Source organism: Patiria miniata, unplaced genomic scaffold (genome assembly GCF_015706575.1).
Source record: "Patiria miniata isolate m_02_andy unplaced genomic scaffold, ASM1570657v1 HiC_scaffold_5, whole genome shotgun sequence".
NCBI classification, from domain to species: domain Eukaryota; kingdom Metazoa; phylum Echinodermata; class Asteroidea; order Valvatida; family Asterinidae; genus Patiria; species Patiria miniata.
The window spans coordinates 39,757,273-39,779,642 of record NW_024037072.1 but is presented as its reverse complement, the minus strand read 5'-3'; the positions used below and the strand labels follow the sequence as shown (position 1 = coordinate 39,779,642).

At 40.6% G+C, this 22,370-nt stretch overlaps 1 protein-coding gene across 1 annotated transcript in view; it reads left to right on the top strand.

The window, feature by feature from the left end:
* Positions 1–22,370, top strand: part of LOC119741697 (spectrin alpha chain-like) — an 89,946-nt gene that overhangs the window by 56,077 nt on the left and 11,499 nt on the right. The window contains 22 exon segments of the mRNA XM_038217552.1: positions 147–271; positions 572–686; positions 1,605–1,718; positions 2,377–2,559; positions 2,872–2,973; positions 4,120–4,308; positions 5,264–5,341; positions 5,876–6,048; positions 7,209–7,446; positions 8,781–8,918; positions 9,162–9,287; positions 9,692–9,822; positions 10,019–10,205; positions 11,060–11,260; positions 12,165–12,395; positions 13,181–13,363; positions 14,249–14,440; positions 15,360–15,515; positions 16,524–16,741; positions 17,548–17,737; positions 18,710–18,886; positions 19,712–19,816. Of these exon segments, the coding sequence (XP_038073480.1) occupies positions 147–271; positions 572–686; positions 1,605–1,718; positions 2,377–2,559; positions 2,872–2,973; positions 4,120–4,308; positions 5,264–5,341; positions 5,876–6,048; positions 7,209–7,446; positions 8,781–8,918; positions 9,162–9,287; positions 9,692–9,822; positions 10,019–10,205; positions 11,060–11,260; positions 12,165–12,395; positions 13,181–13,363; positions 14,249–14,440; positions 15,360–15,515; positions 16,524–16,741; positions 17,548–17,737; positions 18,710–18,886; positions 19,712–19,816 (3,552 nt within the window).

The window sequence follows — 22,370 nt, the reverse complement described above, 5'->3', positions numbered from 1 at the left end:
ACATTGTTTCTGAAACGTGCAGGCTAGTGAAAATGCTAGTGGGCTAGTTAAGAGTCTGTTTCAGTAGCCCGGCTGGCTAGTGAAAAAAAAAGTGAAGGTGGAACCCTGCCTACAAATGACTGTCCACATTGGATTATTGTTTGCAGGATATGTCAGTGGACGAGTCAGTTGTCAGGCAGATCAACGTGGTCGGAGAGAAATTAATTAAACAGTCCCAGGCTGCAGGGGACAGCAACATCATCAAGGAGAGACGGGATAGCATCACCTTGACGTAAGTCTTCTCTCAAAGAAAATCTTCACTTGGCCGCTTGTGTATAATTCTTTTTTCCACACCACAGATGTGGCTTTCGCCAACTACAGTTAGGGGAAAACTATGGACAGTCGCTGTTACAAAACAAAATGAAAACTATGGACAGTCGCTGTTACAAAACAAATGAAACATTGAATTATCAACAGCTCAGTGCTCACTACCAACTCGACTCGAGTCCTACAACACTGGCACGCAGTCCATAAACCATGCAATGTCCAGAAATGCAGTCAATGAAACGTGAAGTATTTTCCCCGTATTTAGTTGGCAGCAAATGCAGGATGGTCTAGCTAACTACCGCAGCAAGCTAGCCGGGGCTTTGGAGGTGCACGCCTTCAACAGGGATGTAGACGAGATCAAAGAGAGAATCATTGAAAAGGTAAGACAGCAATTTCCGCATCTTTAATTTTTTAGCATTCAATTGGTGAGGGATGGCTGCAGTATCATTTGTGACTGGATCCCGTGAGAACAATTTGAATTTTTTCACATATTAGTATTTCAATTGTAGTAGGAAGTGCTGAATTTGCTCTTCATTTTAGCACTCAGTTTGACATCTTGTGTCCCAACATGCATTGATTCTATTAACTCAAAACTGTAACTCTGACAAATTGTGACCTGAGCATTTTTTTGGGGTGTGCCAGATTTTGCGTTGCATTCCGTGCGCATTGTGGTGTGGATCACTCCGTCGGGTCCAGAGTTTGGGACCTCTGTTGATGTACATTGTAGCATAATATGGACCTTTCATTTGTTACATCCGAATCATAATTTTTGCCAAACTGGTTTTATGGTAAAGTTTGTATGGCTGACATTGCAAGTGCAAAAGAAAATGCACAGCATTCCCAAAGTATTCTAATAATGTCCCAGATACATTCTTTTCACTGTGTGACATTGACATCCTTGCAGTTCAAGCCACTAACCCATTACTCCCTGCACCGCCCCGAACCGCCCAAACACTGTATAGTTTCATGGATTGATCAAGGAATCAATACGATGAAACATCTCAATTCATATCCAGGCCGAGTTCCGGACAAGTTGCGGGTAGAATCGTTTACTTTGTCCGGAACAAGCTCTGCATTTGTCCCGGACATGTTCTGGGGAAATTTTCATCAGCAACTGCTTGACTCACCAGTACTGATAACTTCATTGCGGGAAGATTGCAGGGAAGTTGTTCAGAATCCTGCAACTTATACCGATACAATGTCCACAACTTGTCCGGAATTCGTCTTGGATATGAATTGAGATGGGCCCTTAGCACAGCTTGTAATGGAATAATTGGACTATTATCTGTTCTTTTCAGGCTAATGCCATGAGCAGTGAGGAACTAGGGAAGGATCTACCTGGTGTGGAGAGCTTACAGAGACGACATCAAGATATGATCCAGGACTTGACAGCAATCGAGAACAAACTCAAGGTTAGTTTTGAAGTCCTCAATGGCCAAGCAAAGCTGCAAAACACTAAGGTCCAATTTTTGAGTGATTCTTCTTAGACAAGCATCGGTATTTCATTCAGATTTTCAAAAAAAAAAGATTTGTCACTCAAAGAGGTATCTAATATCAGTGGCATGAAATGACCAAGAATATTTCTATTGCTTCCTGGATTGGATGTCAGTCCATCGCAGGTTACTTCCCAGCTAAAGCTTGTGTAGTAAAGTGGCTTGTTTAAGGACATTACATTTGGCTAGAAGCAGAATTGGAGCGTATGACCCTCTGATCAGGAATCAAGTGCCCTTCAGTAGTTAACCTAAATCCTCGGATTAAATTCTTAGGTTAAGAGGGGCTAATGCAGTAAAGTGGCTAGCCCAAGGACAAAACATGTATTGCCAGCAGTGGGATGGGAGAACCTGACCCTATTATCTTGAGTTGCATACCCTAACTACTACCTCTTAGTCCTCTGTTTATACTCCCAAAATTAAAGAGACAAATTGGGGTAAAGTGATTTGCCCAAGGACACAACATATCGCAAGCAGCTGGATTCGAATCACTGACCCTCTGATCATGAATCACAGACCCTACCCACTTGGCCACACTCCCTATATAGTTATACCTTTTTTATATTTGAAAATTGTGAAGGATGTTGATGCTGAAGGCCAGAAGCTGTTAGCCAGTCACCCGGACGACATCAAGGAGATCCAAACCAAGCAATGCGAGGCCACTGAGAATTGGGAAGCTCTCCGGGACCTGACCAAAGTCCGACAAGCTCGGCTGGACGACGCCTACAACCTGCAGAAGTTCAACAAAGACTTCAGGGAGATGGTAAACTGCATTCTTCTTTTTTTCACCCCGAAATGTGAAATTAAGACAAACTGAATAGTATGTGGATTAAAAGAGCTCTTATCGAGGGTGCAGTTAGACACAAATCTGCCTAGACAAAATGAAACTAACGCAGTCTGTTTTGAACTGTTACATGCATGATTTTCACATTGCTTCAATAACTTTATATGCACTTTCAGTGTGTACAAAATGAACTGAGCACATCCATTTTAGTTTGGATAGCTATGGTGAGTGGTCAGAAAATTGTCAATGTCCAATCTGGATGTCACGCCTATTTTGTTTCGTTCTCATTAGGATAATTGGGCCAATGATATTGTGACTCGGATGACGTCGGGGGAGTTGGCCAAGAGTGTCTCCGAAGCAGAGAACATGTGTGAGCTTCACAAGGAGAGAAAGGTATTGTAGCTGAAAATACACAGGGTTCCTTTGATAGCACCACCTATTCAAATGGGGGGAAACTGGTTGTTTGACTGGAACTCTCTGAAAAGCTTTTCAGTTAATAGCCAGTTCAGTCAGACAGATTAAGGAATCTATGCCCATAATGATGAGACCATAAGGGCCCATCTCAATTCATATCCGAGACGAGTTCCGGACAAGTTGCAGGTAGAATCATTCACTTTGTCTGAAGCTCTGCATTTGTCCAGGGCATGTTCCGAGGAAATGTTCATGAGCATAACAATACTGATCATTTTATTACGAGAAGATTGCTGGGAAGTTGTTCAGAATCCTGCAACTTATACCCGATACAATGTCTGCAACTAATGTCCGGAACTCGTCCCGGATATGAATTGAGATGGGCCGCAGGCTTTGCAGAAAGTTAGGCAAAGAGCATATTAACTTCAGAGGCAAAATTTGTTTAACTCAAACAGGACAGTGGGAAGGGGGTGTTGCTAGCCCTTTTAATGAGTTTCAATTGATTTATGTGCCCATTTTGACAACAATTTTGTTTTTAAATTGCATGTACCATCTTGAGAATTGCAAGTTTTGAAATGCAGAATAGAGTAAAATTTAGAGTTGCTCATTGACAGTGCTTTACAAAATGTTCTTTTATAGACTAATCCGGCGAACAAAATTAGAAACCATTTTTGAGGTGGCACTACGTCTGCGCGCATGCCGCAGGCGTTCTTAAAGACAAGGCGCTTGTGCATTTTGGCAACCCTATTGGTCTAAGGAGCCTGTAGTGCATGCGTTGTACCTGAGCGCGCCACTGCAAAAAATGGCTGTCACCGAATTAGTCTATATAGATTTTAGTGTGGAGGTAATACAGTGATAATTACAAAACCCATTGTGTGTTTGGCCTGATACTTTGCAGATGTTTGACAGTGTTTACATGCTTACCACGTTTCAATTCCATACCCCCAGCCAGAAGGGTAGAAGCAGTGAAATGCCCCAGCCCTAACACAATAATGTTTGTAGTACACTGGAAACTTTTTTCTGTCAAGTTATCCCACAGGTTTTCACTCCAAGTTGAAAGCATGTTGTCTGCTTTGCCTGTACACAGCTAAGTTTTTATTGATATGTTATTCCTCCTTTGTTCTTTAGGTTGAGATTGACGGCCGTGATGGCATGTTCCAGTATCTGAGGGGCTTTGGCGAGAGGCTCATTCAGCAGGACCACTATGCCAAGGAAGACCTGCGAGCATCGCTGAAGCGATTACAGGATACCAAGGAGCACGTCAACAGCGTCTGGAAGGAACGCAAAGAGCTGCTGGCACAGTGCCTGGATCTGCAGGTGAATAATACTTGAAAAAGAAAGGTGTTCAGTTGGTGTTCTGCACTTTTGGTATTGCATCTTCAACTTTATGATCGGATATTGTAATGTTCATGAAAGTTTAAAAGCAGAAGTCTGAAAATTTCAGCCATTATTGAGGGGCGAAATTGATCAGGATTTTTCCTGATTTCAGGATTTTTTTATCAAGATTTTTTTTTAATTTTGGGATTTTAAAGAATCCCGTTTGAAGTCTGGAATTCCCATAGGTTTGTCCATTAAGGTGTCAATACCTATAACAGTGTATTCAGAAAAACCCCAGAAATGGGTGTTTGGAGGGGTACCTTTAGGCAAGTACAAGTATATACCGTAGACCCTACAATGCTCTGGGCCCTCGGCAACTCTCAAACCCTCTTTCAATTATTTTGTGTATTTTTCATTTTCTCCTGATCTCACCCCTGTCATTAACCACTACGGGCATTTCTCTTCCGGTCTCTTTTGACCGCCATGGTTATGAAAGGGTTACTCTCCGCTAGACTTGAAGCCCTCCAGTTAGTTAGTGCTGTTAGTATTGTGGCACTTTCTTGCGTTGGCTGGGATTATATGGACCTGGATGTGATCAAGGGTGGTGTGCACATTGTCATGGGCGTCGCCAGGATTTTTTCTAGAGGGGGACAAGCACATTTTTCCCCCGAAATCCCTGTACTTTTATTCTCGATTTATCATTTTTCGAGGGTGGGCAGGGACATTTGCCCCCCCCCCCAACCCATTAAATTAACAGCAATTTTCCGGGGAGGGGGGCCCAAGAGCCATATGAAAACGAGTATGGAACATTTTTTCTGGCGAGTATGAGTACATTTTCATGAGTACAAGTACGTGTACCAAAAAAATGTACTCGGATACGAGTACTACAACACTGCTACTTTACATCTCACAACTCTTGCGCCATGTGCGTTCTGTACTTGTTCATGCTCCGCAGGTGTTTGAGGACTATGTTGAACAGGCTGAGGTGTGGCTGGCATCAAAAGAAGCAATTCTTCACAATGAAGACATTGGGGTGAGTTTGTTATATCTGTGAATACATCCGGTGAAACCATGGTGGGAAGTGGACTAACTACATAGCTTCCCCTTGTAGTCTATCTGATGATTTGTAATATCACTGGCATGATATTCCAAATTTTGCTTCAATAATTCTTTGTTCAAACCAACCAAAATCAAACCATTCCAAAAATGTCTTCTTTACTTTCCAATTTTGCGTGCTGAAATGGGCCTTAAACATTATCTGACTTCATTAAGTATGACATTTGAATACGTATGACCGTTGACATCAATTAATATGTCCTTTGACATGGAAATGACCTTTGACATATTTTAATATGACCTTTGAAATCTTTAACTATGACCTTTGACATCCCGTATTATTTCCTCCGACATGTAAATGACCTCTTTCTTTGTGACGTCTTTCACTCTGACCTTTGACATTTTCGAACATGACCTTTGATATTGTCGAATACGACCTACAATATCTTAAAATACGACCGACGTCTTTCAATCTGACCTTTGACTCCTTGATTCTGATCTTGTGATTTAGGATACACTGACCAGTGCTGATACACTTGTAAAGAAACACGAGGGTTTTGAGAAGACTTTGCAGACCCAAGCAGAGAAGATTGAAGAGTTACAGACCTTTGCCTCTGAGTTAGTCCAAGGTAGCCACTATGACATAAACAACATCAACAACAGATGCCGCAATGTCTTGGAGAGGTAAGAAAACATTAAGTGGATCAGCCTTGTATTCAAGTCCCCACTAGTGAGCACAAGTCCATCAAAAGTCTCAGATAACAAGCTATCCAAGCGAACTGTGACAAAGGCATTCCTTTGTCTTTATTCATCCTCTGTTACTTGGACCCCTTACTTGTGGTTTTGAATTGTGATTGACAGGAGTACAGCTGTGAACACTATGAACCAGACATGTTTGAAACGCTTTGTTCTGGACAAAACGTCTGAAACCTGAACAGTGACGATTATATTTCAGACATTTGGTAACCGGTTCAGACATAGATGTCTGAAACACAAACCTGTTAAAACCGCTTTACGTGTCAGACATTTTGTTAGCCTCAAAATATCTGAAATATAAGCCTATCAAGAAACTGGCCTGTCAGTCACCTGGAAATGTCTGGAAATGTCTGGAACTTAGCATTGCCAGTTTTTTGATAGTGGTTTTTATAGGTTTACATGAAATATCAGAAATGGTGCCCAAATTGTTCATGTTTCAGTCATTTTGTCCATAACAAGCATTTCAGACATTCCTGGTTCCTAGTGGGAGTGAATAATATCCATGCGCAAACAGATACCTCAGTAAAAAGCAGGATTTGAGTCCTGAATTTTTTTGTGGTGAGATTAATGTTCCCTGGTATCCAAATTTAAGAGACTTTTTTCCAGTTGACAACTATTCACCATACATGCCATAACAAAGTCTATACAGATGTAGCCATTTCTCCAATATTTACCATTTGAACACTTTTTGACTACAAAAAAATGTGTATTCACTATCGAACGTTCACATTATGGCAACTGATATAGCCATTGGTACCGCATGTGCATTCGAAGCCAAGTAAAATCTTTTTGGAAAATTGGCCAATAAATGTTACTTCACAATGGTCAACTGTTTCGCTGCGGACCATAATTATACAAATAAAAGTCCTGTAGAGTTTTTTCCAATTTCCTAACGAAATAACACAAAAAAATGATCAGAAAATATATGAGTCTGTAGTGAGTGGTGGTCATGTTTGCATCGGCGTGATCCCTTTGCTGTTCCAACGACAGGTTTTGGCAGATCTTTTGTAATCACTTTGATAGTGAATTGCCACTTTTTGCTATTTTAACCACCATGTTCTGGAAATTGTGACCACCTTTTATCACAGACGTGACCGTCTGTGGTCTCAGGCCAACGCCCGACACCGCAAGCTGACCGAGTCCAAGCAGTTGCATCAGTTCCTGCAGGACATCTACGAGATGTTGGCCTGGATTGCTGAGAAGCTCCAGATAGCCCAGGACGAGTCTTACCGAGACCCTACCAACCTGCAGGGGAAGATACAGAAACATCAGGCATTTGAGGCTGAGCTGATGGCTAACAAGGACAGGATTGATGCTATAACACAGGTAATAAGGATGTGTCTGGATTAATGTTGTGCAAACCCCAAACCAAAACCAACCCGTTCTGAAACCGACTTCAGGTCAGGTAAGTTTTTCCATCATTTCAGTCAGTTCGGGTCGGTTGCGGTTAAGCCATCTTGTGAAAAACCCGAAAGAAACCGAAATACCACCCCCCCCCCCCCCAAGAATGAAACGGTTGGGAAATTCACGCGGTGCAATATTATTGCAGAGTTACTGTGACCAGTTGGACCAACGTCAACCCACCACGCAATTGTGCATGTGGTTTGCTGTCTATCACGCACAGTCTATAACGTGTAGGCCCACCACGTGACTGCAGTAGTTTAAGTTATACTTCACTATACGGTACGATATGATTCTTTACTGAGAGACAACAATTTTCACTTGCCGTGGGAAAGTTCAAGCACAAAAAGCGGACACAGTTGTCAAAGCCAGATATTGGGTTTTTTCGGTCCGTATCAGTTTCGGGTCTGTTCAGGTTGGTTTTTGCTTGAATTTTTGTTGGGTCAGGTCGGGTCAGATTTTATATATAATGTTTCGGGTCACTTTGGCCAGGTCAACCCGACCTGATGCACAGCATTAGTCTGGATCTGTCGTGAGTGGCTATGGCCAATGGCTAGGCCACCATTTTGAAACAATGTTACATTTTGGCAAGGTCCAAATCTCCTGTCTGCAGCTACTGTCTAGCTCTGCCAAAGCTACAACTACGTGGGTAAATGCTAACAATCGACATAGCCGTTGCTCTGGACATCCGTAATTCCCGACACAACTTGGATAAGATTTTGGGGTTGCACGGTGGAGTAAGAGTATCAGTACTGCTTTTCAGAAACACCATTTAATTATTTGTATGACTTGATAGTAGCAGATAAGTAGAACTTACATGTATGTGAAGCGCTGTAAGAGTGTGTCTCAAACAGGTATTGACGTCTATGGCTGTGGCCATTCACCTTGGTCCATCAGTTGAAAATCTCAAGCAATAGCCAAAAAACATACAACATTTAGATTTCTTTTTTTATCATTTCATCGAGCTAAACGTAATTTTTTTAATATTCTGCTGTATAGAGAGGGTTGCATTTACATTTAAGCTAAAAAGCAGTATCATATGTTGTGACTTCAACAATCACTTTAATGTATGGAATTTGCTATCTAACTGGGCCCAAATTCTACATTGCTAAAACTATTGTTTAGAAAATTTCCTTGCTAAGTCAAAAATCAGCTAGGAAGGAATCACAAACAATGCATAATTGTATGATTTTGCTGGTAACCTCTTGTTGCTAAAAACAGTTTTCCTGTGGTAAGCAAATTAACCTTGTGTTTTATAGGAAGGGACAGACATGATCAGTGCCAACCATTTTGCAGCAGACGATGTCCAACTGAAGCTCACTCTCATGGAAGAAAAATGGCAGCAACTTATTGCGTCATCTACAAAGAAAAGAGATCTGCTGAACGATGCTTACCAGGTACTTGTAAGATCCTAACAAGCATAATCCTAGACAACACTGATTATGCAGTGTTTATATTGGTGAAGGGCAAACAAATAAAAATCCCAATATTACATTTTCCTTAGTCGAGGAGTTTAGTACAAAATATTTGCCGTTGGTTTCCTGCTCAGTGGATGGTTGTGAAAGATCCAAGAAGGTTTTACCAGTATTACCATGGGGTTAGGGTTAAGAATTTTGTTGTCTGTTATTACCCTCATGCAGGCCCAGGTGTTCCATCGTTCCTTGGATGACCTCCTGACATGGCTGACTGAGATGGAATCTCAGCTGGCCTCCAAGGATCTGGGCCGAGACCTGAGCAGTGTCAACAAGCTGCTCAAGAAGCACACGGTGAGTGCCAGTTTGTAATTGATGTTAAATAGTTTTAACATGGCTCGCTCTTAAGATGTAACAACACTGTTTTTATTTTATTTAGTTTCCCTAACACTTAAAAGGGATTTGGTTGTCAGCCCCTACTCATCAAATACTACAAAATGTGCCCATTATTGTTTCTTCTTGTTTTGTTTTCTGCACAGCTTGTTTGACCTTGTTTTCATGCTCAGTGCTGTTCTTTCAAGTTGTTTTGTCCTTCTTGCCACATCCCCTCCAAACTTCTAACTTTTGATTTTTGTTGCCCCATCTTTGACTTTAAATTTCTTTCAAAATTATCTTATCAATGACTTTGTGCGACAGTGGATCTCGTAATGATGTTGAAACTGTAAAAATCGAATGACCTTTGACCTTTTTGCCCACAGGTCATGGAATCCCAGATGACTGCCCACGAGGAGAAAGTTGCCGATGCCAAGACCATGGCAGACTCCTTCCGAGAAGCAAACCATTTCTTAAAGGAAGAGCTGTCGAAGAAAACTGACCAGATTTTTGACAGGTTAGTCACAGATGGGGGAGACAAACGCTGCAATCAGTGGCAATTGTGGTGACGTAAAATCTACAGCCTTTAAGAAATTAAGTGGAAATGGATTGAAACCTCCGACCCTCAGTTTATTTGTTAAAATATGTTTTAATGTTTAATTATTTGATGGGCTCTTGAATGTAATGGCATTCATGGTTTGTTACATCACTAGGTATGAAGCTCTGAGAGAACCACTCCACCTGCGGCGTGACAACCTAGAAGACGCCCTCCTCCTGTACCAGTTCCACCGCGACGTCGAAGATGAGATCTCTTGGATCGGCCAGAAGCAGCCCTGGATTGCCTCGAATGACCTGGGCACCAGCCTACATGCTGTACAGAGCTTGTACAAGAAACATCAGGTCAGTGTATTGGGCTCATATGCCCTTGGTGGCCTCAAACACTTTGTGCAAAAGTACGGTAGCAAAGGGAGAGTTGGACAGTCACTTCGTCTCCGTTTTGACAAAGTGACAAATCTGTCCACAAAATTGAAAAATATATAAGTGATGCAATAGCCCAGTAGTTAAATAGCCAATTTCATCAAAAACATGTTTGATTGAAGAGATACTAATTACTAAATAGATTTGCCTCTTTGTCAAAATGGAAAAGTAGAGCATGCGCATATTTGTCACGCATACGTAGCATGTGTTTGTACACAAATTCGCCATGCACTCGTATGTCAAATTTGTACATTATAAACCACACATCGGGTAGAGTGCAGATTTGTCTCTTTTGTCAAAACACTAGCACTAGCACAAGTGTAAAATCTCTGAGATGAAGTGACGAATCAAAATCTGTCACTTTGTCAAAACAAAAAACTGAGTTGCTGCACATTTGCCACTTGGTATAATTAGCGTAATTAATGAACGGTGCATTTTGTGTCCTCGGTGAAATTTGTCAGGATTTTTCCTGAGTACAGGGTATTTCAAAGCTCCCTTTTGAAACCTGGACTTGTGAGATTTTACCATAAAGGTCTCTTTACCTCTAAAGGTATATATAAAAAAGAAATATGTGTTTTAAGGGGCGCCTTTTAGACAAAAAAAAAACTTATACAATAGACCCTACATTGCTCTGGGGCCCTCTGCCAATTACTTCACAGATTTTTCAATCTCACTCCTGTATTACATCCCAGACACATTGGAATATCAACCAAAGAAAAAAGCCTGTTTGACTCATGAATATATGAGGTGTAATAATCCTTTCCCTGGCCTTTCAGGCATTGGAAGCAGAGCTATCAGCCCATGAGCCGCTCATCAGTGCCGTCATCTCGACGGGCAAACAGCTGATACAGGGAAACCATTACGCCATGGAGGACATCAACACTGAACTCAGCCAGTTACAAACCATGTGGTATCACCTGCAAGAGGCAGCCGAAGACAGGAAGAGGAAACTACTGGATGCCTTGGAGTCCCAGACGGTAGGCTTCCCTGAAATCATCCCGCACTTAGCTAGGAGCTGCTCAGGGTTAAAGGTTAAAAGAATCAGGAAGCAGAAAAACAAAGGAAGACTATAGGGGATGGCATCTAGTAATGTGCATTTACGGGTAATCTGGGAACCGGGTATCCTATGAAGTAAACCTGGTACCCGTAAAAGATGGTCTTATCAACAGACGACAAAAAACGCAACCTGGTAAATTTCCTGAGAAACTCTAGTCCTATACAAAACTTAGCAATGTGAATTTTGGCGGTGTCTGAAGGGCTTTACAGCTTTCGCGAGTGTCATCTGTCGCATGTTAAAATATACGTAAACGTGAAATCTGTGTTGGTTTCCATATAGCTTGTTTTTCATTTTAAAAAATCCCCACAAATGGCATTCAAAACCTTTCTTTATCATTGTCTGAGAAGTTACTTCAAGTAATTTGTAAAGATGGTTACGGGTACCCGATCCCATAATCTGGAACTGGTTCCTGACATCAGCGGTAGGGAACTCGGGTACCTGGTTCTGATTCACAGCCCTAATTGATTCACAAAATGTAAAGAATAAACAGCACACATGGAGCTGGTGATATTTACAACAACATGGCATCAAATCGTCGCTCATGTTAATGTCTACACCTTGGTTTGGTTTGGTTTGGTTTGGTTTGATTTCATGGTTTATTAAAAATTCAATTTGGTTGCCAGAGGCAAAATTGCATTGAATTCACAATGAGTAAAACAAAATTAACAATAAAAAGTTAAGCTTCATTAAAAAAAAATTAATATAGATTAAACATGGACAGAGTCATTGTACAATTTCAAAAATATTACACATGTACACAAGAATTGAAAAGGTTGCCAAAGACAAAACATGCAATAAACCTTGTAAACTTTTATGCCAAACAGTTTTACTCAGAGGTTCAGGAGGCCCAGTCCTGGATGAAGGAGAAGCGCCCTCTCTTGACCAGTCCTGACTACGGCAGGGACGAGGATTCGGTGGCGTCATTGCTCAAGAGGCTTGATGCCCTGGATCTGGACTTGGAGAGCTTCCAGAAGAATATCAGCAACCTGAAGAGCCTGAGTAGTGGTCTCATCACCAGGGGACACTTTGACAGCACAGATATTGAATGCAGACAGGTAAACGAATGTGACCTGTCACTACAAAATGAGCTTAAAGTTGGAAAGTGCCATTTTGCAGTACAGTGAGGCAAAGCCAAAATTTCAAAGGGTGGTCGATTTTTTTGTTTTCAGGTGAACCTCCATATGTAAGTTTAACTTGATTCAGAATTTGACTTTCTGATACTTTTCTGCATATGATTTCATTGTTACATTGGTTGTAATGCAGTGAAGCGCCATGAGCGCTGTTGCGGCTGATACCGGAGCTTTATAAATTTGCATTATTATCATTTTATTATGATAAATACAGTCGACTCTAATACAAACTCGTTCAGACCTAGCCAAATCGTTTGTTATATCAGAATTTTGTATTAAGAGGAACATCACTCCAATTCATTGTGAGCATAAATGCACACTCGGGACCAAGGCTTTATATTTGGTATAACCAGAATTTGAATTAACAGTGTTTGTACTAACGAGAGTCGACTGTAATGAAATCTTGGACAATGAAGAATTGACAACCATATTTTTTTTATATCTCCTGTTTGTTTGACTATATTTTAATACTTTTAATCGACTAATTGCTAATAATAAAAAAAATTATCTTCCTTGTAAGTTAATTCTCAGGGCCCCGTGGGAGACCACATTATTGTGAATGGGCTACCCTGATTAAATATCAGAAATAAATAAATATAATTACATTCAAATGAAATTATATTATCAAACTCAGGCATCTTGTTGGGGGTGACAGCAAATCTAGTTGTGAAATATATAATGAAACATGAACACTTTCTCCTGTACTGCAGAACGAAGTTGAAGCATCGTACAAGGAGTTACTTGACTTATCAAGCCATCGTAGGAAAGCCTTGACAGATCACAAGCAGCTGTATGAGTTCTACAGTGAGACTGAGGAGACACTGGATTGGATTCAAGACAAAGAAACGCTGGCATCCTCTGAGGATTATGGGAAGGATCTGGAGCACGTTGAGGTAGGTCTTGCCTTCAGCCAGGTTTAGCCCGAGTAAAAAAACAACAGTTTCTCTTTGGGGCTTTTAGAAAAATGAATGAGGCGCCTCCTCCTGCCCCCCCCCCTTTTTTTCCAAGATGGCGTATTTTCCAAAGAAGTGGATGGATTTTTCCATTTTCTCAACTCTTGCTGGTACAAAATTGTGTCCAGAGGAGGCGTCACCTTTGTACATAGCTACAATCTTGCTGGAAACAAATAAAAAGACATGTATGAATGGGCAGTAAAATGGGCAGTATGAGGTGGGCAGTAAAAAAAAAAAAATTTTTATGTGGCCTAGTGTTAGAGTCAAGTCTGTCATAAGTTGATCTCATGAAATTTCACAAAGAAACAGAGGATTCACAATGACAAAGCATGACTTGTGAAGACGCATTAGAACTTGAGAGGAATTGACTACAATTCTTGCTAGGTTAATCTCTCTGTTTGCATGGATACGATTGTCGGAAAGAATTCCATACTTGGCCACCACTCATATTCCTTAATATGACCTGAAAAGTACCAAAAGTTGTAAATCTGATGAAGAAACACTATTTAAGGAGTGCAAAAATTCTTTTAAATACTTAACTTTTTAAGCCATGGCCCATAGACTTTGTGCAGGAGGTCTGAGTTGGTGGCCCAGTATGGAAGTCTTTCCCGATTGTCATAGACGTTACTTGTGAACAAGCAAACACAGACTTGATTATATTAGATCCAGCGTCATTCATTTACCCAGCAAAATATTTGCAAATTGTGTCCAATACCTCTTACTCCAAGTTATCCATATACCCACAGAACTTCTGAAAATGGTGATGCCTTTGTTGTGTTTCTTGCCATGCATAATAAACACTTGGGAATATTATTGCAATGCTAGATTCTGCAAGTCAAGTTTGGGGACTTCACCCGTGACCTCCTGGCCAACGAGTACCGCATCACCAACATTGGCACCAAGAGCCTGCATCTGGTGGACCAATCCATTGGAGAAGAGAAAGAGGTACTAGAACGCTGTCATCACGCGGAGGAGATGTGGGAACAACTCAAGGAACTCACCAATGCCAGGACTGAGGTATTCTTAACTTTCCTTTCAAAAAGGCACAAAAAAACAAATTGTTTATCGTCTTTGCTTTTTGAAAAAACGAAAAAGGCTTGTACTTCCCCCGCCTTTTTTCCCCCCAAGATGGCGGATTTTCCAAGATGGCGGATGGATTCTATCATTTTCTTGACTCTTTGCTGATATAAAATTGTGTCCAAAGGAGCCGTAACTATTTCTACATATCTCTAAAATTTTGTTGGAAACAAATGGAAAGACAATATAATGACAGTTTGCAAAATATATATTGCAGGTGGTTTCAATGTAAATTAGCCGATCTATTTACCAAACAGATGCCTACACACACGGTTTAATGAATGTTTTCAAAGGAACTGGAGTCATAATGTCGCATTTAAAAAGGCAACCGGATGGTTACCGAAATCTCTGAAAGAACTTACCTGTAAGTGCTGGTGAAAAAAAGAATCCACTAAGACTCAGCAAAGGAATATTCATGCTAATTTTTAAAATATGGTTGAGTGGACGTTCATATTCTACTTTTAAGATCTTATCCAATGAAAAACACATTTTGTAGCCCAATTAGGCCTTTCCAGGAAGCATTTAACCCTAACTCCCTAGCATGATTTACTAGGAACCATACCCATCCTGGCATATTCCAACACCATGTGGGGAACTGCACACACATATTTCTGATTCTGGAGGTGTGCCAACCCGATGTAAAAGACTGTCAGTTTAGAGGTACTGTACCCATCCTGACAGATTCCAACAAAACCGTTGGGGTTTGATTGGTTGAGTTCTGTTAGGGTTAAGACAATGAAAGGGTGGTGTCTAATACAAAGGAGTGGCAGAATTCAAGGGCTGAGTGTCCACCACAGTAAACAGTACCGTAGCAGTTTAATAACACTGACTTTGTCTCTGGTATGAACCCTTGTCACAGGCCCTGGCAGCAGCCAAACTGATTCACACTTTTGACCGTGACTCGGACGAGACCAGGAGTTGGATACAAGAGAAAGAGACATCCGTGTCATCTGAAGACTACGGACATGACTTGGCCAGCGTGCAGGCTTTTATTAGACGACACAACGGACTGGAGGTCGGTTTTAAGGGCATGTTAGTAATGTTTGGAAATGGTGAAAGTGAGGAGGGGCCTTATAGGCCAAAAAAAAAAGTCTCCGGTTTCTGGTATTCGCGCGCGTCGCCGTAGCCATGCGCGTCGGCAAAATGAAAAAGTTTTTTTCAATGAAAGATGATGTCTCAAAACCGCCAAACTCACTGGTTTGACTGGAATCCTGCTGCTGCACAATTTTAACGTGTTTTTAGATTGGGTTATGGTCGAGAATAAGCTTTATGTGGCCTCTCTGGACTCCCATATATTTGCACAAAGTTTAGTCGGGCACCATTTGCAGTCATCACCCGACATTTGAAGCAAAAAAATCAGGTAAAAAAAAAATAAAGCCGCGTCGCCGCACCACTTTTTGGGCAAGCTCCATACCAGAAACCGGAGACTTTTTTTTTTTGGCCTTAAGGGGTCATTTTTGCCAGTTTCTGTTGAAGTGAATGCTTCTCAAAGTTCTTTTTGGTTAAAATGAAAGTTTTTCTGAATTTTATTTAAAATTTTCCAAATTTCCAATTTTGTCTACATCCCTCCAAAAATCCATGCAAATTTCCCTAAAATCACCACCATTTTCCTATTCCCTTCCCCCCATCTTAAATTCTGAAGATTTCTTATTGTTTCCATAAATGAGGGTTTTTTTAAACTAATACTACAAACCAAATTTATAAGTTCAAATAATCATTACAGGTTAACCAAGGTGTAACAAATATAACTGAAAAGGAAAAGAAAAAGTTTGGGCAAAAACAAGCACAGTGCATTCTGAAGTACAAACATTATAGTTTGGGTCATGGTTCTCCACGAGATGACCAACTAAGTTGGTGTTAGGGTTTTGCATGCATATTTGTAAATGATCGTAGACTTTTATTAAAATGGGACTCACTAACTGCAAAGCCAAGGGCCACATATGGTGGTGACTACGTATAAGAAATAAAGGAGTAAGTTTTGACAAGATTTGCTAAAGATAAAACAATGATTTGTGGTTTGTAGAGAGATCTGGCTGCCCTAGAGGAGCAAGTTGCCTCGGTCTCCACCAACGCTGCCCATCTCGTAGAGCAATTCCCCCACGCCTTCGATCACATCAGCAGCAAGAACGACACTGTGGTGGAAGCCTGGAACCAGCTCCTGGAGGAAGCTGCCACGCGCAAGGACCGATTGATGCAAGCCGAGCAGCTCCAGACCTACTTCAATGACTACAGGGAGATGAGGTCAGGCCCAGTGCCAAATCTGGCTGATTTTTTTATTTTTGTTTTTCTAAATTCTTCTTTATACCAGGCTTCCAAGTAGTAACAATAAATCAGTGCAGTGCATACCTTCGGAAAAGTACCCGGATGACTATGTAATATTTTGTATTGTTATTTGTATCAGACTTCCAAGTGGTGAAAATAAATCAGTTTATAGACCATTATCATGTTGCAGCCATTTGGATTTCTCCCATTCAAATCAACGTAACCAAAGTGAGGCTGGAAGGAAAAATAGTCTGGTTCCTTTTTGCACTAAAAACATTATTATTCAGTACTGTTATTGGATACAGGGAACATGACTGAAAATGGTGGCAGCATGATAAGGGTCTATTGTAGTCTTTTGGAAAAAGTACCTGAATGACTATACAGTATCATTTTTGATATTGTAAAGTCATCTGGGCATTTCACGGTATCAATGCCCATTTCGCTGGTTCCCGCTTAATCAAGAGCGTAGAAAACTCACAGTTGTAAACCAGTCAACAGACCGTTGTGTGCAGTACAGCTGCACGTGCACGCAGGATGCACGCACTGTTTGTCGAAAACAAAAATGGCAGCTTCGATCGGCGGGAGATTCGCTTCGGTAAGCAAAGAATAATTCAAAGAACTTTGACAACTAAAGGGGCTGAAAATACCTTGAAAGCAACAGCAAATATTCTGCTAGAACAAATCTAAATAGAGAAGAAATGGTCAGTTTTAGAGGTGGGTCTAAAACCTTTTTTTAGCAGTTTATAGAAAATTTTGAATCAATCATTGCCTCATTTCCAATGCAGTGCCTGGATGAGTGAGATGATGGCCCTAATCACAACCCACGAGACACCCCACGACGTACGCAGTGCCGAATCCCTGCTCAGTCGCCATGCCGAGCACAAGGCTGAGATTGACGGCAGGACCGACGGCCTGCTGCAGTTTACCAACGCTGGCAAGGAGCTGATTGACAACGGCCATTTCCTGTCTGACGAGGTAGGGATATAGTTTGCAAATATTAACCTCTTTCAAGGGGTATAGTAAACCTAGGCTCCAATCTGTGTAGCAACTCTGGCCGGCTCTGTTTTGTCATATCATTATTTGCCAATAAACAACCCGTCATGTTGTATGTGTGAATAGTGTGGACAGTGTGTTACCATGTTGGAACATAATATGCACAAAACCTTAGTGTTTAGCATGGAATAATGTTCCGGAGTTAAAGTATGTAGCAGATATGGCACTGAATTGTTAGTAAAATTTAAGGTTTTGCATTTTTTATCACAGAGCTTTGGTTTAATGCACTTTATGCGCAGAGCATTGGTTTAAAAATAATCACCGCTATATTACAAAACGCAAAGGGACTATGTGTGTGTGTTCACAAGTTGTTCCCGGTTGATCGCCTGCAAAGCGGATGAGGCAAGGCACCCCAGTTGTAATCTAGTTTATCACAAGTCAATCACATGTCAATCACAAGTCAATCACAAGTCAATCACATGTCAATCGTAAGTCAATCACAAGTCAATAACAAGTCAGTCACAAGTCAATCACAAGTCAGTCACAGGTCAATCATAAGTCAGTCACAAGTCAATCATAAGTCAATCACAAGTCAATCATAAGTCAGTCACAAGTCAGTCACAAGTCAATCACAAGTCAATCACAAGTCAATCACAAGTCAATCATAAGTCAAACACAAGTCAATCATAAGTCAGTCACAAGTCAATCACAAGTCAATCATAAGTCAATCACAAGTTGGGTCACATGCAACGGGTATGAATAATGTCAAAAGGAATGACTTTGTCACTTTGAAGATAATAGCTTGTCTTGAGACTGGATGACTTTTAACGCACATGTGATTTACTTATGCAGACTTGTGATGAATTGGTTACAACTGTGTCTAAAAATCAGCCATTGTCTTAGTGATTTAAAGTTTGCTAATGTCTTGTCGATTTTCTTTTCTTTGACAATCAGATCTCGGAGAAGGTTGAGCAGCTTCATCATACCTGGGACGGCCTCCTAGCTGCCTGGCATGAGAAGCAGGCCCTGTTTGATACCTACCTGGATGCTCAGCTCTTCAAGCGAGACCTGGAGCAGGCTGAGACCTGGCTGGCTGCCAGGAACCCTGTACTTGAGGACCAGTCATTCCTGGTGAGAAAAACATGGTTAATTAAACTCTTTAGTCGCTGTAGCGCCCTAGACCGCCCTGCCTGTTACTCATTGTAGCACCCGAAACCACCCGAGCACTCCATGGATTTATTGATTCTTTGGTGAATAAACACAATGTAATACAATGTAGTTCAGACGCTATTGGTTTAAACAGATTGGCATGTCAGTGCATCATTTCAAGGCATTGTATGATACCAAGCACTTGTTTTTTCCATTTATGGCAACATCTCATTTGATGTACGGCTCAATGGTAATATTCGGTGAAGGGCAAAATGCAAGATTGATTTACATCACCATGACGCAAATTCATCTAATGAATTATCGTAATATTGTTAAAAATGGTCTTTTAATGTAAATCATGTTCACTTTGGCTGCAAGTCATGATTTTTAAGAATATTGAAGGAATAAATGAATGTATTTTCAATATTGTAAAGTGTCGTGCTGGACAAAAGTTTCCTGAAATTTCCTCTAAAATCAGTTGTTACTGAATCGATACATTATTCTGGAGGTATTTGCTTTCCAAGTCACTAAAGTTATGTTTTACATATAAACTTCCCCTTTCTTTTTAAGTTGTTAGAGATGTAAGCATACACGGGAAATACAATTTCATGGGAGGTAGTCCAAATTTAGGGCTTGGAACAGAAGTAGCAGAATGATATGACACAAGATTGACAAACTAAATGGAGAAATGACAAAACCCATCCAAATGATTGGAACTACTTTAAAACCTACACCCTCCTGAAGACCTTTCTGTGTTCAGATCAGTCCTCTGACTTATTTTGTGTTTTTGTCCAACTGCCTGTGCAGGAGGATACTCTGGACATTGAGGAGATGATCAAGAGACATGAGGACTTTGAAAAGACTATTGCTGCTCAGGAAGAGAAGTTTGCTGCCCTCAAGAGGCAGACCAAGGTAAAGGTTTGGAAAATGAGGCCTGGGGGCGGATTTTTTTCTCCCAAACGACATCCACATATGGGGGTACGCTATGGCATTTTTGACTTAACTTTTATAAAAACATGAGAAGAAAATATAAAATTAGGAAAAAAAGGGAATTTGAACGTTACGAAATTCGGACTTTATTTCCCTTTAATAGAAATCCTCCAAAGCCTCAGGTTAGAAAAGGAAACAAATTCGGGTGCAAAACCGAGATTCGAACCCGCAACCTCGCAGTGCAAAATCCTACTCTCTATCGACTGAGCTGTCGCACTGCTCGCCAAAATGCGGAGAAACAAATAATTATATACCTGCGTGCGTATCATAAAAGTATCGTAGAGGGCGCTAAAAAAAAACATGTATGCGGATGTCGTTTGGGCGAAAAAAATCGCGGCCTGGGGGTTTACTAAACCCTAGTCTTTGGCTGTGTCCGAATAACTTAGCTACGGTTTGTAATTACACACGTGTCTATGCGAAGTGGCTGCAGTTGCGTCCCATAGACTCGTGTGTAATATCTTCATCTTCATCTTCAGCCCAAGATTCATAAGAATCCTGCGGTGTTCAAACCCAATGTAAAATACACCAACCACTGGCCCTGTGTGACACAATTTGGTATATCTATGAATGGCAGATATTGGACCAATATTGCACTGGAGTCTGTCACATCAGGGGACTGCAGATTATAAAGCTGTAGCCGAAGACGGAGGTGAAACCAAGGGTTTGTAAACCCCTGATGAAGCACGGTACTCAGTAATTTAAGGGCTGCCAAAAAAACCCACACACTTGCCTAAGCTATTCTCACGCACTCATGAACAATTAGTGTCAAACATCACCACAGGCTCTAACACTCTCATGAAAAATTAGAAATTTTGAAGTGTTTTCATGCATGGTTAGACAAACAGCTAATAGTACAAATGGCATTTTACAATAATAATATAATTTATTCTTAATATAGCATTTTACATAAAAATCTCGAGATTCTTTACAAAATATCAAAACCACATAAAAAGTAAACCAGTTAGTTAAGGCCAAAAAAAAAAGGACTCCGGTTTCTGGTATGCGCCCGCCTCACCGTAGCTATGCGCGTCGGCAAAATGAAAAAGTGTTTTTTTTTTCAATGAAAGATGATGTCTCAAAACCGCCAAACTCACTGGTTTGACTGGAATCCTGCTGCTGCTAAATTTCAACCTGTTTTTAGATGGGGTAACGATCGAGTATAAGCCTCTGGCCTCTCTGGACTCCCATATATTTGCACTCAGTTCAATCGGGCACCATTTGCAGTCATCAGCCGACAATTGAAGAAGAAAAAAACGGTAAAAAATAAAAGCCACGTCTCCCCACCACTTTTTGGGCATCTCAATACCAGAAACCGGAGCCTTTTTTTTTTACCTAAAAGTAGTAGTTAAAAATAAAATGGCAAAAACTCCCTAGATGACCCCTATTTGGTCAATGAAGACTGTTTCCAATTCCAAATGTGCTCGTGTAGTTAACGCAGTTGCACACTCTGTGTGGATATTCAGGACTGCTGGTCAGAGAGATGGACATTATACCACTGCACTTTATTTTGCTCCACTCCCTGTTGTGAATTCTCACTCTCGCTTTTGCATCAGCCCTGCGGTCTAAAACAAAAAGGACCTAATCATGTGGGAAATATACACGTGTAATTTTTATCTTCAATGAATATTATCGCTCTCTGGAATGTTAAGATAAGGTAGAACAAGTTTGTGTTGTGATATCGGAAGTGATAGAGTTGGTAAGCAAGGCCTGTGTAAAACCAGTTTTTTGTGAATGCCCAATTCACAGTGTTATTGAAAACCAACCCTTTTTTATCAGATAAATCTGCCGTACTCAGATTATCCTTCAATGGCATTGAGATAACCAGTGAGTGGTTACGAAGTGGTAATATATGTTCAAACAGTCAAGCTACTGATAACAATTTATTAAATTTTAAAGGTATAAGAGCTGGGCCGAAACATATTTAACGAATATTCACGTATATTTGATCATCAACCAATATCTGAAAAGTATGTTTTCGATTAAGATATTCTAAAAATGTGTTGAAAACGTCCATGATGTTTTTTTTTTTGTATTAAGTTGCGTGGTTTTATTTTATGTCAAATGCCACACTTTTGTTGGAAGCCTGCGCTTTTGCGCATGTTTTGAGAGCTTCTGTAATGAATATCATCTCAAATTTGTTCTTCGAAATCAGTCAAATATCAACCATAGCGCTTCCTGCTCCTTACATTATTTTGCTATTAGCTTTTTGCCAATTTTTGAAAAGCGCATGTAAATCCTGATTGGTGGCAAGTTCAGACTGACCCGTGTTTAACTTGAATATTTAATCAAGTCCAAGTTGGAATAATCAAATACTAAATTTGTTTGAGAATGCACAGCCTAAAAGATTTGTTGACTCGTTAGAGTTGTATGAGAGTTGGGTCTAAAATTCTAGCCTATTGAAACATGCATGAAACGCCTCATGACAGCACGTCTGCCTTGGGTTTTTTTTATTAACGCAAGTTCCGTTCAATCTTTG